The 12,808-nt window shown below is 39.9% G+C and overlaps 1 protein-coding gene and 1 long non-coding RNA gene across 7 annotated transcripts in view; one reads left to right on the top strand and one right to left on the bottom strand.

The window, feature by feature from the left end:
* LOC137217835 (uncharacterized) overlaps positions 1-12,808 on the bottom strand; it is a 187,745-nt gene that overhangs the window by 12,125 nt on the left and 162,812 nt on the right. The window lies entirely within an intron of this gene.
* The window catches only part of PNPLA4 (patatin like phospholipase domain containing 4), a 109,367-nt gene that overhangs the window by 81,081 nt on the left and 15,478 nt on the right, over positions 1-12,808 (top strand). The window contains exon 7 of one of the 6 annotated variants that reach the window (XM_067724798.1): positions 6,481-6,743. The exons of the other annotated variants lie outside the window; for them this stretch is intronic. Coding sequence (XP_067580899.1) covers positions 6,481-6,501 — 21 coding nt within the window. The 3' untranslated portion in view covers positions 6,502-6,743. Of the gene's footprint in view, positions 1-6,480; positions 6,744-12,808 lie in introns of those variants that run through there. 6 annotated transcript variants of the gene reach the window in all.

Below are 12,808 nucleotides of genomic sequence, written 5' to 3'. Positions count from 1 at the left end.
GCGGTGACACTTTGCCCCAAGTATTCCTCAGTATTTTGAATTTACAGTAAGAAAACTGAGAGTGGTGTTAGCAGAATCAAGTCCATCTTTTCTTAATGGAGACACATTTTGTTAGATATTAAGACACCATGTGTTGGAGTAGTGCTTCTCAAACTTAAATGTGCATATGAAACACATGGGGATCTTATTAAACTGGAAATTCAGATTCAGCAGCGCTGGAGAGAGGACCAAGGATTTGCCTTTCTAACAGGCTCCCAGGTGATATCCAGAACACAACTGGGCTACGATTTGAGCAGAGGGTCCTGAGAGGTTTTTTTTTAACCTTTAGAAATGTGAAGACATACTGAAATGTGAAAAGAAAAAAAAGAACTTATTTCGTTTTTAATTTATCACCATCAACATGTTGGTATATTTGAGTTTTCTTCATCTATAGAGCTTGCATTTCTCTTCACTACATTAATTCATTTTAAAAAATTAATGAGCACATACTGTGCAACACACAATCAGTGTATTGGGTGCTGAGTATGTAAAAATAACTGGAGACTCAGCCCCCCTGGTCAGTGCATTTACAATGATGTGCGTGAAAGACAGGATGGGCAGGGGGAGAACAATTCAGTTTCCATTGCTAAGATGGGACAAGCACAGGACTCCATGTAAACATGCACAGTTTTATCACCACTCAACATGCCCTTCCACACATTAAAAAAAACAGACAAGTTTAACAGCAGCTCACAATCAACTCAAAGAACTTTGCACATAATTTCCCTGGAACATTCAGAAACGATTTCTGTGACTGATATTCCATCTGTATAATGCACAATTATATGGCGAGGACAGAGAAAGTGTAAAACACCAATGATATCTCAAGAAAACTATTTCAGGAAGTTCAGGCTGACTGAACACGTACATCTTGTGGTATTTTGTTTGATTTCCATTATAGAAACAATTTTATTCTGTGGATAGACACAATTACCTCAAGTATGGCAACTATCTCATTAAAATGGCATCATATTTTAGCATAAAATGGCATGTTTTGAGAATTGATAAAGGAGCTAATTCTTTTCTGTCTTTGTAAAAACAGTCTCTGAACAATGGTTTGTGTCACTGTGGAGTTTTTTTTGTTTTTAATGTTTTGTTTCCAGACACTGCCGACAGTACTGCCTGGGCAGATATTACATGTACAAGAAGAATCACGACCCCTCTCTCCTTACACTATATGGAGGCTGGTCATTTGTCCACTAACCTCCTTGCCATATATTCACTCACTCTTTATTCATTGACTGCATTTCTGCTAAGAGTCTGGTACTGTGCTGCGCTGACCTTGGGAGCAGAAAGGTGATGAAGGCTCCTTCTCTACCTTTGAGGTTCTCAGTTCAGAAAGGAAAACATGTAAATGGTTAAGTATTAATTCCTCAGGGGAAGGGAGAGAGAATGGAACTACACAGTACTGTGGGCAGAGAAGGCAGGAAGGAACTGACTGGTCTTGAAGGATTAAAAACTTACCAAATGCACTGTAAATTCTTCATTCTCTTGGGGTGAGTCAAGGAACTTAATGAAGGTGCACGGTGTGACAAAGCTTAGGGACAGTTTCAACATGGCCAAGGTGGAGACAAGGGAGAGGATGGAACAAAGGTAATCTGAAAAAGAGTGAGGCCAATAGAAATAAAAACAAAAATGAACAAATGGGACCTAATCAAACTTACAAGGTTTTGCACAGCAAAGAAAATCATAAAACAAACAAAAAACCCGAAAAGACAACCGACGGAATGGGAGAAAATATTTGCAAATGATGCGACCAATAAGAGTTTAATCTCCAAAATATACAAACAGCACATGCAACTTAACAACAACAAAAAACAAACAACCCAATCAAAAAACGTGCAGAAGACCTTAATAGACATTTCTCCAAAGAAGACATATAGATGGTCAACAGGCACATGAAAAGATGCTCAACGTTGCTAATTATTAGAGAAATGTAAATCAAAACTACAATGAGGTACCACCTCACACCAGTCACAATGGCCATCATCAAAAAGTCCTACAAATAACAAATGCTGGAGAGGGTGTGGAGAAAAGGGAACCTCCTACACTGTTGGCAGGAATGTAAGTTGGTGCAGCCACTATGGTACATATACACCATAAAAAAGAATGACACAATGCCACTTGCAGCAACATGGATGGACCTAGAGATGATCATACTAAGTGAAGTAAGTCAGACAGAGAAAGACAAATATCATATGATATCAATTCTACGTGGAATCTAAAATATGACACAAATGACCTTATCTACAAAACAGAAACAGACTCACAGACATAGAGAACAGATTGGTGGTTGCCAAGGGGGAGAGGAGTAGAGAGAGGGATGGACTGGGAGTTTGGGGTTGGTAGATGCAAACTATTACATTTAGAATGGATAAACAACAAGGTCCAAATGGAGAGCACAGGGAACTGTATCCAATCTCCTGGGATAAACCATAATGGGAAAGAATTTTTTAAAAAAAGAATGTCTCTGTGTGTATAACTGAGTCACTCTGCTGTACAGCAGAGACTGGCACAGCACTGTAAATCAACTATACTTCAATTAAAAAAAAAAGTGAGGCCAGATTTTGACAGACTTTGTTCCCCAGTAGAGAACTTTAGAACAGGGGGACACAGCTTTGCTGAATGGCACCAAAATTTAGAAGTGACAAAATTTTAAAAGGTTATGCAAATTAAACTGTTTCATTTACATAGGACAATGCATGTACTCCTTTGGCAGTATGGGAAAAAAAACTGAGATGGGTTCGTACTTCACAGAAAGAGTTAGTAAGATAAAAACACCATTACATGATGCCCCAAAGTGATCATACCCTCCTGTGAGTCATTTCATACATTGAGGATGGTTTGGGTGCTTGTGGTAGAAAAGCCATTCAGGAGTTGGAAATTGAGGGTGTTTCTGGAAAGCGGGAGTGTCTCAATCTTTTTATTTTATAAAAATGTTTAGTGTAAACGTGTACTAAAGTTATGCATATATTTAATAGAACTGTCCTGCTTTCACTATGATGAAAACGATTCTATTTTAAAGTCCACCATGAGAAAACAAAAGCTGTCAGGTGACATTTTAGTGTGTCACTGTCCACATGGACTGCATAGCTCAGGATGACCAAATAGCCTACGTTTTAACAAGGTGAATAGACCAAAAACAAACAAAAAGGAGATAAAAACGGAACTCAGAGGAAAGGGAAATTTACTCTAAGGAAACCTATCTCTACTATTTCTTCCTTTATCTTCTAAAGTTGGATGCTTTTTGCTTTAATGTTGAGTCTTTCTTCTTTAAAAGAAAATGACAGAGCTATGTGAACATTATGGTACGAAATATTAAAATGTCATATTTGTGTTTATGGACAAAGGTGAGGAATATCTACTAAACTAAAATCAGCGTGAAGATAAGATGCACTGGATTATCAAATGAGATTCACTCTGAAATCTTACCTAGTATCAAACTTCACTAATAATTCCACATGGGCAAAGCGGTTTTCAGATCATTAATACTTGTAGAATCCTTTTTTGTTTCATCTGACACTCTGATCCAGGTTTAACATATAAGGTCTCTAAGTGATGCTGGTGAAATTGTGGAAGCATATCCTCTATACAGAAGGGAGCAACTAGTTTCATGAACCACCTTTTTTTATACTCAGATATTTCCATCACTTATGTAACATCATCTGGGGAGCCATGTCCCTAAACTCATAAACAATACCAGGTAGACCAGTTACATTCTGCTAAAAGTGGATGCATATAGACTCTACGATAAGGAACGACCGTTTCAGTGATTTGCCAAGAGGTCTGACATTGACAAGCTCACAGGAAGTACTGCCCTGGTCACCTTTCATTCTTTTCCTCAGTGTCCCCAGTTAAAAAAAGACAAAGGATTCCCAGTCTGCCACTAACCCTTTCTTTTCCATGTGTGTTAAGATTATGGCATTTTTTTCCTGCACTATTTAAATTTTTATTTTTTAATTTGAAAACATTAAAAAATACAGAATGAGGGACTTCCCTGGTGGTCCAGTGGTGAAGACTCCATGCTCCCACTGCAGGGGGCCTGGGTTTGATCCCTGGTCAGGGAACTGGATCCCGCGAGCCACAACTAAAGATCCTGCGTGCCGCAACTGAGACCCGGCGCAGCCAAATAAATAAATAAATATTTTTTAAAAAATACAGAATGAGCCAAGGTTTGTGTTCAGATAACTTCAGGAAGTCAAATGAGCTAATAACCGTATTTTAAGACAAGCACGAGAAAGCAATAGTAGAAGTTTCCTGTGGACTTCTTAGGAGGGAATGGGCCCTTGTCTAATACAAAAAGTGGCAGGTAGCTCTGTACGTATCCTATTTGTTCATCCCTACTGCCGGAAGGTCTAGAAATGTCTATATGGCCTTCAAATTTCTTCATGTAAGCACTGGTGATGAAATAATTTCTGATTCTGGGTAAGGCTTTTCACTTTAATAGTTGTTGCAATTTCTCTTCAGTTGTTACTTAGAGAATTTATTCGCCAAACAGTCCACACATGTTTCAGGTTATTATTCCTACAGAGCATTCTTGTTTGGCTAAACCAGAAGAAACCCACTACAACAGTTTCATGCATTGGGAAATAGTATCCTCGCAAACGGTTCCTCTTCCTGCAGTCAAACTGGATATGGGGCCAATGAATCGCCAGACTTCTGACCTAGGAAAAGTTGTATAAATCAATGGTACTCTGTAAATAATATATGAGACTGGATACTCAGTAAGTTTTACACTGAGGTCTGGGAGGAGGGGGCCCTGGGTCAGGCCGAGTAGAGATTAATGAGGTTGTTTACATTTCCTGCTCTGTGGATAAATAACTCAGTATTTGCCAAGGAAGTCACTGATGGAAACAGTAGACTTTGCATTTACGTGTTAGGTATTTTGAGAACATAGTCAATAGAAATTAATTAAGTGCTACCATATCTATAATTAAATATGTCTTTAGGGAAAACTAGAAAAGTCACTAAAAAGGAAATGGAAGAAAAAGGAAGCAAATTCTAAGCAGCAGTAGCATAAATAATGATAAACTGAGTTGTAAATAAGCTGAAACAACAATAAACTAAGTTGTACACACAGCTCATTCAAGGTATGTCAAGAACAGCCCTGTGTTCCATATATTTTTCACATTCTTGTGTCATTCAATCAGTATTTGTTGGGGCTTGTTCCCATAAGGAGCGATACTCAAGTCCTCAAGTAGGAGAGTGAGTTTGCCAAAGGAAGGCCCAAGGCTGGTGGGACAGAGGTCTTGGAAGGGGAAGGGGGCAGTTAACCAGAGAGAGTGGTGGAGGAGTGGGGAAAGGATGGTAGTGTGGTGAAGCCAGTCCTGTCTGGGATGCCAAGTGCATGGGAGAAACAGACACATTTTTAAAAAGCTATTGCAGAACTGTGTGATGAATGTCTGAATCTAAGGCCATGAGCATTCACTCAGAGGCCCCAAAGTCAACTACAGGCACAAGCCAAGTTTTCTGAAGAGCATCACATCTGTGATGAAGCAGGAATTTGAAAAGGACTAGATGAAGTGCCTCACAGACAAATGAAAGAGGTTCCACCTCGGGGAAGCTGACGTTGAATTAAGACTTGAAATAGCACTTGGCATTAGACATGTAAAGATGCAGAGAGAACAGGGAGGAGTGAGTGAAGATGGGACAAAAGGTGTCCAGACAGAGGGAAGAACACGCTCAAAGGTCTCACCCTGTAGGGTCAAGACTGGCTTTAACTGAATACGACCTTAGGCTCTCCATGAACTAGACCCTGCCGGGCTGTCAGCATCATTGAGCGTCATCTCTCATCACCCCCCCCGCCTGCGCAGCTAAGCTTCAGCCATGCCGCCCTTCCTCACTCTAGATCCAAGAGTAGGAACTTAGCAGCTGCTCGGTTATGGGCCACGAGGGAGAGGATTCAGTGGAATCCCCACGTGGCCCTGGAAGGCTGTCAATCGCTACAGCTATTTTGAAGGGCAATTTGCCTTCCACTCTGCTCAGTGCTTTACAGATATTTTTTGAAGTCTTATTGTCTCTGTCCCACAGAGGATGGAATGGTAGCCTACAGAGGTAAAGGGATGGACTTAAAGCCCCATGTCAGAGCTTGCTCCTGAATCCACATCTGCCTGGCTCCAAGCTCTTCTTCTTACCACTGCAGCTCCCTCCCACCAAAGCCGAGATACAAATACAAGTCACACAGTGTTAGGGTGCTTGAGTTTTCCTTATAGAAAAATGGGACTTGCCTATAATGCAAGAACTAGGCACCAGAATGCACATCTATTTTAGAAATAGCTACTGTATACCAACGTTGTACAAAATATCATTGTTGGTATTCCTCTAAGAAATGACAATGTTATGGGGAAACATGCCATGGCATTCTGATTCCTTCACAATAATGCTTTGTGTTATTAAAATGTGTTCTGTAGACTGAATGTTTGTGTCCCCACCCCCTGCCAGCTCCAGATGCTGACATCCTAACCCGCCACGTGTTGGGATTAGGAGGTGGGACCTTTGGGAGGTGATGAGATCATGGGGGTGGAGACCTCAAGAATGGGATCAGTGCCCTTAAACAAGAGACCCCAGAGAGAAGACACAGTGAGTGAGAAGATTATGAACTGGGAAGTGGGTTCTCACCAGACACTGGATCTGCTGACACTGTAATCTTGGACCTCCAGGCTTCCAGATATCTGAGAAATAAATGTCTGTTTGCTTATAAGCCACCCAGGCAAATGGAATTCTTTCATAACAGCCCAAATGAACTAAGACAAGGGGTTTGGGTTTTTCATGGGTTAGGATACAAACCACCTGTGAAGAAGTTTAGACCAACACTGGGCTTATGTTCCAAATGGATTTAGTTTCTATCCACTTCTAAATCCACAATGGAAAAGAAAGGCACAGATTCCAGACAATGAAGCTAAACTCGTCAGTTCCCCCAATACTGAGCCTGTGAAAAATGTATTTTTACTTTCGTAAGACTTGTTTCTTAATCTTTATAAATTAATGTACACCAATTTAAAGACGCACAAGAAACAGTACAAACAAAAGAGGAAACTGATTTAAAAAAAAGGGCAGTTGGAAATCACAGGAAGAGAATGAATTTAGCTAAAAGCGGGCTGTTGATGTAGTTAGAATCTGGTTAAACAGCGAAAGTGAAACGTCAAACTAAAAATAATTAGCAAACCTACACATTAACTGGGACAGTGAGTTAACCGAACAACACACTGCATACAACTCAGATTAAGTATGTTGTGCTGGTAGGCTGGGAAGAAGTATGTAAGAAATGTAAGAAAGTAATACGTTTATGATACTAGCTCCAAATCATAGAAGATTACCTCTAAGGATTTTAATTTTGGAGGAAAAGTGAAGGAGAAAGGCACATTATTAGATTCAATGATTATTTCATACCACAATCTTTGAAATTCTGTCTCAAACACAGGATATTACTATTCAAAATTGTTTTCAAAATATTCATTTCTCTTATTGACTAAATGTATTTGTCTACTTTAAGAAACTGGAAAATTATTTATTTACCTAGGGAGTCAAATGAAGGCAATATTGGATACACATACAGTAAAAACCCAATAAAACAATTACAGAATATCATCTTCATGTTTAGTTGCCTTTAAACCTTCCAGATGGTACAATCACTATGAGTGTTGCAGTAATATCATAACTGCACGTGATAAAAATAGAAATGCACATGAGCTATCGTCCTAACATTCTAACCTTCTGGTAAATCTACCTTAAAGATGTTCACCTTCAGCCTAATGATGTATTTATGTGGGTTTGAAATTCCTATGAGCATTAATGGAAGCTCTGATCACTTAATGAATCCAAGAGCAGGATATTAGGATGAGCTATTAGATGATATATTTAATTTATTCCTAAAATATATAATATTATAATATATTATATTATATATATAATATATATGTCTATTGCGACTGGAGTAATTGGTTGCAATTAAAATAATGAGATATTCTAAATGATTCATGCAATACAAATGCAGAGTGATATGTAATTTGTAATTTCTTTATCATTTTTATTTTTTATGCTGATACATTTCTTCTTAATTCTAATAAGCTTTTGAGCTAACAGGAATATATTTTGTCATATGGATTATATGCTGGAGGACTTATTTCGCAACATTGCTAATGTGAAAACCATCTGACTGAACCTAAAATATAATGTAAACATGTAATTGGGAAAATACACTTTGGAAAACTGTTGGGAGCCATGTACAACTGAAGACGTGCTTATTCTGTGACCCAGCATTCCCACTGCTGGGTAAATATGCAATGTGTTTTTATGCGAGTTCACCAAAAGACACATGCAGGAATAGCTGGAGGGCCATTCTGTAGTACTGTTAAGCTACACACTTTTTTTTTTTTTTTTTGGTACGCGGGCCTCTCACTGTTGTGGCCTCTCCCATTGCGGAGCACAGGCTCCAGACGCACAGGCTCAGCGGCCATGGCTCACGGGCCCAGCCGCTCTGCGGCATGTGGGATCCTCCCGGACCGGGGTACGAACCCGTGTCCCCTGCATCGGCAGGCGGACTCTCAACCACTGCGCCACCAGGGAAGCCCCTAAGCTACAGACTTTTGAGAATAAAGTTAAGGCCTTGGTTGGGCACTTCATTGCAGAATTATTGCCTAATTATTACTTGTGATTTAAAACAACTTAGTTCAAACTACTAGGTAGAAGAAAAAATACAAGGTTGTAGTGTGCAACACAGGGAATATAAACCATATTTTATAATAACTTTAAATGGAGTAAAATCTATAAAACTACTGAATCATTTGAAACTTATATAACGTAAATCAACTGTGCTCCAATAAAAAATTTAGTTCATATCCTTGATAATATGATACTTAATACTAGACAGATAATATTTATTGAATTCTGTGTACACAAATAAATGTATTGATTGCCAATGTGAACACTGCTCTAATTAACTGCTGTGTATGAACTCCTTCAATCCTGAGAGCAGCTTTATGAAATATCATTGTGCCTCTTTTAAAGACCACGAAAATGAGGTGTAAAAAGGTCCTTTGTTCAACGTCCAATAAATAGAAAGTGGTAAGTGCTATGAAGAAAATAAATCAGGAAAACGTTCTGGAGACTGACTGGTAGATTTCCTTCATATTGTACGGTTACGGCTGGCTTTTTCAGAGTGGATATATAAACTGAAACCTGAAAGTTAAGGACTCAGTGGACACACTGGGGAAGATGATTCCAGGCAGACGGAGCCCTCAGGGATGGGGTCCATAGGCAGGAATTAGCATAGCATGTTTGAGGAACCTGTGGAGCTGAAACCTCGTGCTGGAGGGGTGAGCTAGAAGAGGTGAGGAAAGGCAGGTCATGGACGGCCTTTTATGCTAGTCTAGGAGTTTCGCTTCCATCGAAGTGTGATTGAAGTCCTGCAAGGTTTGGAGCAAGAGTGATAATTTATCACGCAAACTGTGGAATTTTTGGCAAACTGATACGGGATTGTGTAGGAGTGGTGACTGGGAGACCCCTAGGAAGCTCTTATAACAACAAAGATGAAATGATGGCGGCCTGGAGAAAGCTGTCACTAGTCGAAATGAAGAAAACTGGACAGATCTGGAATACAATTTAAAAGTAGAGTTGACAAGGCTTAGTAATGGAGTCTATGAATGGATGTGGGAAGACAGAAAGGAAGGAATCACATGTGTGAATCCGGGTTCCCATGCTGGTGAATGACATGGAGACACTGGGGAAAAGAGAGTTTGAGTATTGGTGGGTTATGGAAGCAGTAGCTTTATCTTGGATACATTCCTGTTGAGTTGCCCTGTAGGTGTCCAAGGTAGAGATCAATGAGGTAGTTGGATTCAGGATTTTAGGGACGAGGTCAGAGATGAGAATTTGGGAGTCATCATGATGTAAATGCTATATAACATTGCCTCTGGAGACAGCACTGCCAGAGGGAAAATGGGGGCCAAAGTTGGAGCCCTGGGAAAGTCCACCATGAGAACTCAGAGGAAGAGGAGGTGGCAAAGAACGTGAGAAAAACTGTGTAAGTGTGTGCTACCACCAGACATGAGAAAACGTGTTTACAACAGAAATGGTTTGATGAAAAAGAAGAATAACAGCTAAAGAATTTAAAACGCTTTAAAAAATTCTCCAGGTTTAACTTAATAGCAGTCAAAATTATAACAATAAAATATATACACATCTCAAATTTTCATACCAGTCAAAATTATAACAATAAAATATATACACATCTCTATTTTTCATTTATGTGTATGTGTGTGTGTCAAAGAAAGGAATCTCCGCTATTTGAAAAACTTCTGAAAAAAATCTTTTTCACGTAGCATGAGGAGTTTAATTTTCCTGATAGTTGGTCCAGTGAGAGATCTAAGTTCTGAAATATGTGTCTTTATTTTCTTGAGCTGACAGAAAGAAGTCAAGGGCAAGGTCTTTCTTCCAATGTCACTACCATCATCTCTACACCTTCCAAGTTCATCTTTGTTGCTTCAAATCCAGAGTGCCTGCCTGACAAATGATGGTACCCCATTACCTGATCTCTGCCATGTCGTTAATTTAGGTTTCCCAGGTGACCATCTCAAATGAATGCCAGATGGCAACTCAGCCTGACGTCAGACATCACAGAGAGGCTGAAACGACACCTGCCTGGCAATTATGCATCTGCTGAAGTTTAGTCAAGATCACCTAAGTTCCCTCCTAAAACAACACCTTGGAATAGGAAAACTGTACAGATTAGCACTAGTTGTGTAAGAGCAGAGTACCTTGGGTGAGGATTCAAGCACAGATTTAACGACTGGTACTTTCCTGATGCATGTCCAAAGCACACGTCGCTATTCTCCCTGATGATCAGGGCGAGAGGCACTTCTGGGGGAGACATAGCAGGACACCAAGTCAACAGTGTGCAGAACAGTCAGGTTAACAGCAGCGTTCACTGGCTTCTGAATCTACCAGATGTCCCGTCTACATGGACGGTGGCTGGTATCATTCCAGGGCTAAGTTCTGTTGTGACCTTTCTGTGCCTCCTGGCTAATTAACGGGAGCTTGCTGGGGAGACAGGGGCCATGCTGGGCCCTGGGACGTGTTAAAAGGAAGCCTTAGTCCCTAATCTTGACTCTTAGATGAGCATGCAGTGTCCTGCCCTCCATTACTGAGAGCAAGGGCAGAATCTCACGTCTGATCCCCAGTGTCACATCAGTCAGAAAACACTGACTCTCTCGTACTTGAGGCAGTACTTCTTTTTCCTCGGCAGGTTTTGATTCCTATGTCATGCTTTGCAGAAACTGTGCAGTTTCAGCATTGTCATACATGGTTGATTTTACAAAATCACAAGTCAGATCATACTTAACTGTATTTTAGAAATCCTGAAAGGCAAAGAAGAAAGTAAAAGTAGCCTATGATGTCTTTACCATACTTATTAATATCTCTCAAGATTCTGAATGTTTTTCCTTCCCTCCTTCTCTCCACCTTCCTCCCTCTTCCGTCTCTCTCTGTTTCTGTCTCTGTCAGATGTGGATGGGGATGTACATGAAGGAGTGTATATAGGGGTCTCAAAGACATAGGTCTTCTAGATATGTACATACATATCTTCCAAAATTTAATTGATTCTATAGAGATAGCATTATAGCCTGTATTTTTCGATTAATATTCTATTTTTGAACCCTTACCCATGAACTTACATGCACTGAAAACACGATTCTTAGCAGCTGCATAATATCCATTTTATGCAGGTACCATGGGTACTTGGACCCTTTGCTTTTCATTTTCTCACATATAACAACACGGTGTTGAAGATCCTTCTGTGGGGTGACTTTGACCCTGTCTGCGCTTCAGCCAGAGTCCCAGACGTGTGGATGTAGAAGAAGTACTTGGCTTTGTGACATGGAAGAGGATATCCAAAAGGCCACAATATATTAATAGTATCATTGTCATCATGGCCAAGATTAAATAATGAGTATGACTGACTGATGCCCAAATGAGGTAGACTAGGTAGGTCAAGTCCAAATACGTGTCATCAACACATATGCACGATCATTTGTAAAGCAGTATTTACTCTGAGGAAAAAAAAAAAAACCTTTAAGAGTTCTCATCACCTCAACCCAGTATAGATGGTGACAATCAGGACCAGACTTGTCTATGATTAAGAGGAAGATTTGGTGCATGGGGAAACGGCAAGGCATGTTTAGAAGTCGGGGGCAACTGATGACGGCTTAATTTCCAAGATACACAAACAGCTCATCTAACTCAACAACAAAAAACCAAACAACCCAATAGAAAACTGGGCAGAAGACCTAAATACACATTTCTCCAAAGAAGACATACAGATGGCCAGTAGGCACATGAAAAGATGCTCAACATTCCTAATTATTAGAGAAATGCAAATCAAAACTACAATGAGGTACAACCTCACGCCGGTCAGAACGGGCATCATCAAAAAGTCTGCAAATAATAAATGCTGGAGAGGGTGTGGAGAAAAGAGAACCCTCCTGCACTGTGGGTGGGAATGTACATTGGTGCAGACACTATGGAAAACTGTACAGAAGTTCCTCAACAAACTAAAAACAGAACTACCATATGATCCAGCAGTCCCACTCCTGGGCATATATCCAGACAAAACTATAATTCAAAAAGATACATGTACCCCTATGTTCACAGCACTATTGTCAATAGCCAAGACAAGGATACAACCTAAATGTCCATTGACAGAGGAATGGATAAAGAAGATGTGGTACATATAGACAATGGAATAGTACTCAGCCATAAAAAAGAATGAAATAAT

This window comes from Pseudorca crassidens, chromosome Y, assembly GCF_039906515.1.
Source record: "Pseudorca crassidens isolate mPseCra1 chromosome Y, mPseCra1.hap1, whole genome shotgun sequence".
Taxonomy (NCBI): domain Eukaryota; kingdom Metazoa; phylum Chordata; class Mammalia; order Artiodactyla; family Delphinidae; genus Pseudorca; species Pseudorca crassidens.
The sequence above is the reverse complement of the archived record's forward strand: the minus strand, read 5'-3'. Positions and strand labels throughout refer to the sequence as shown.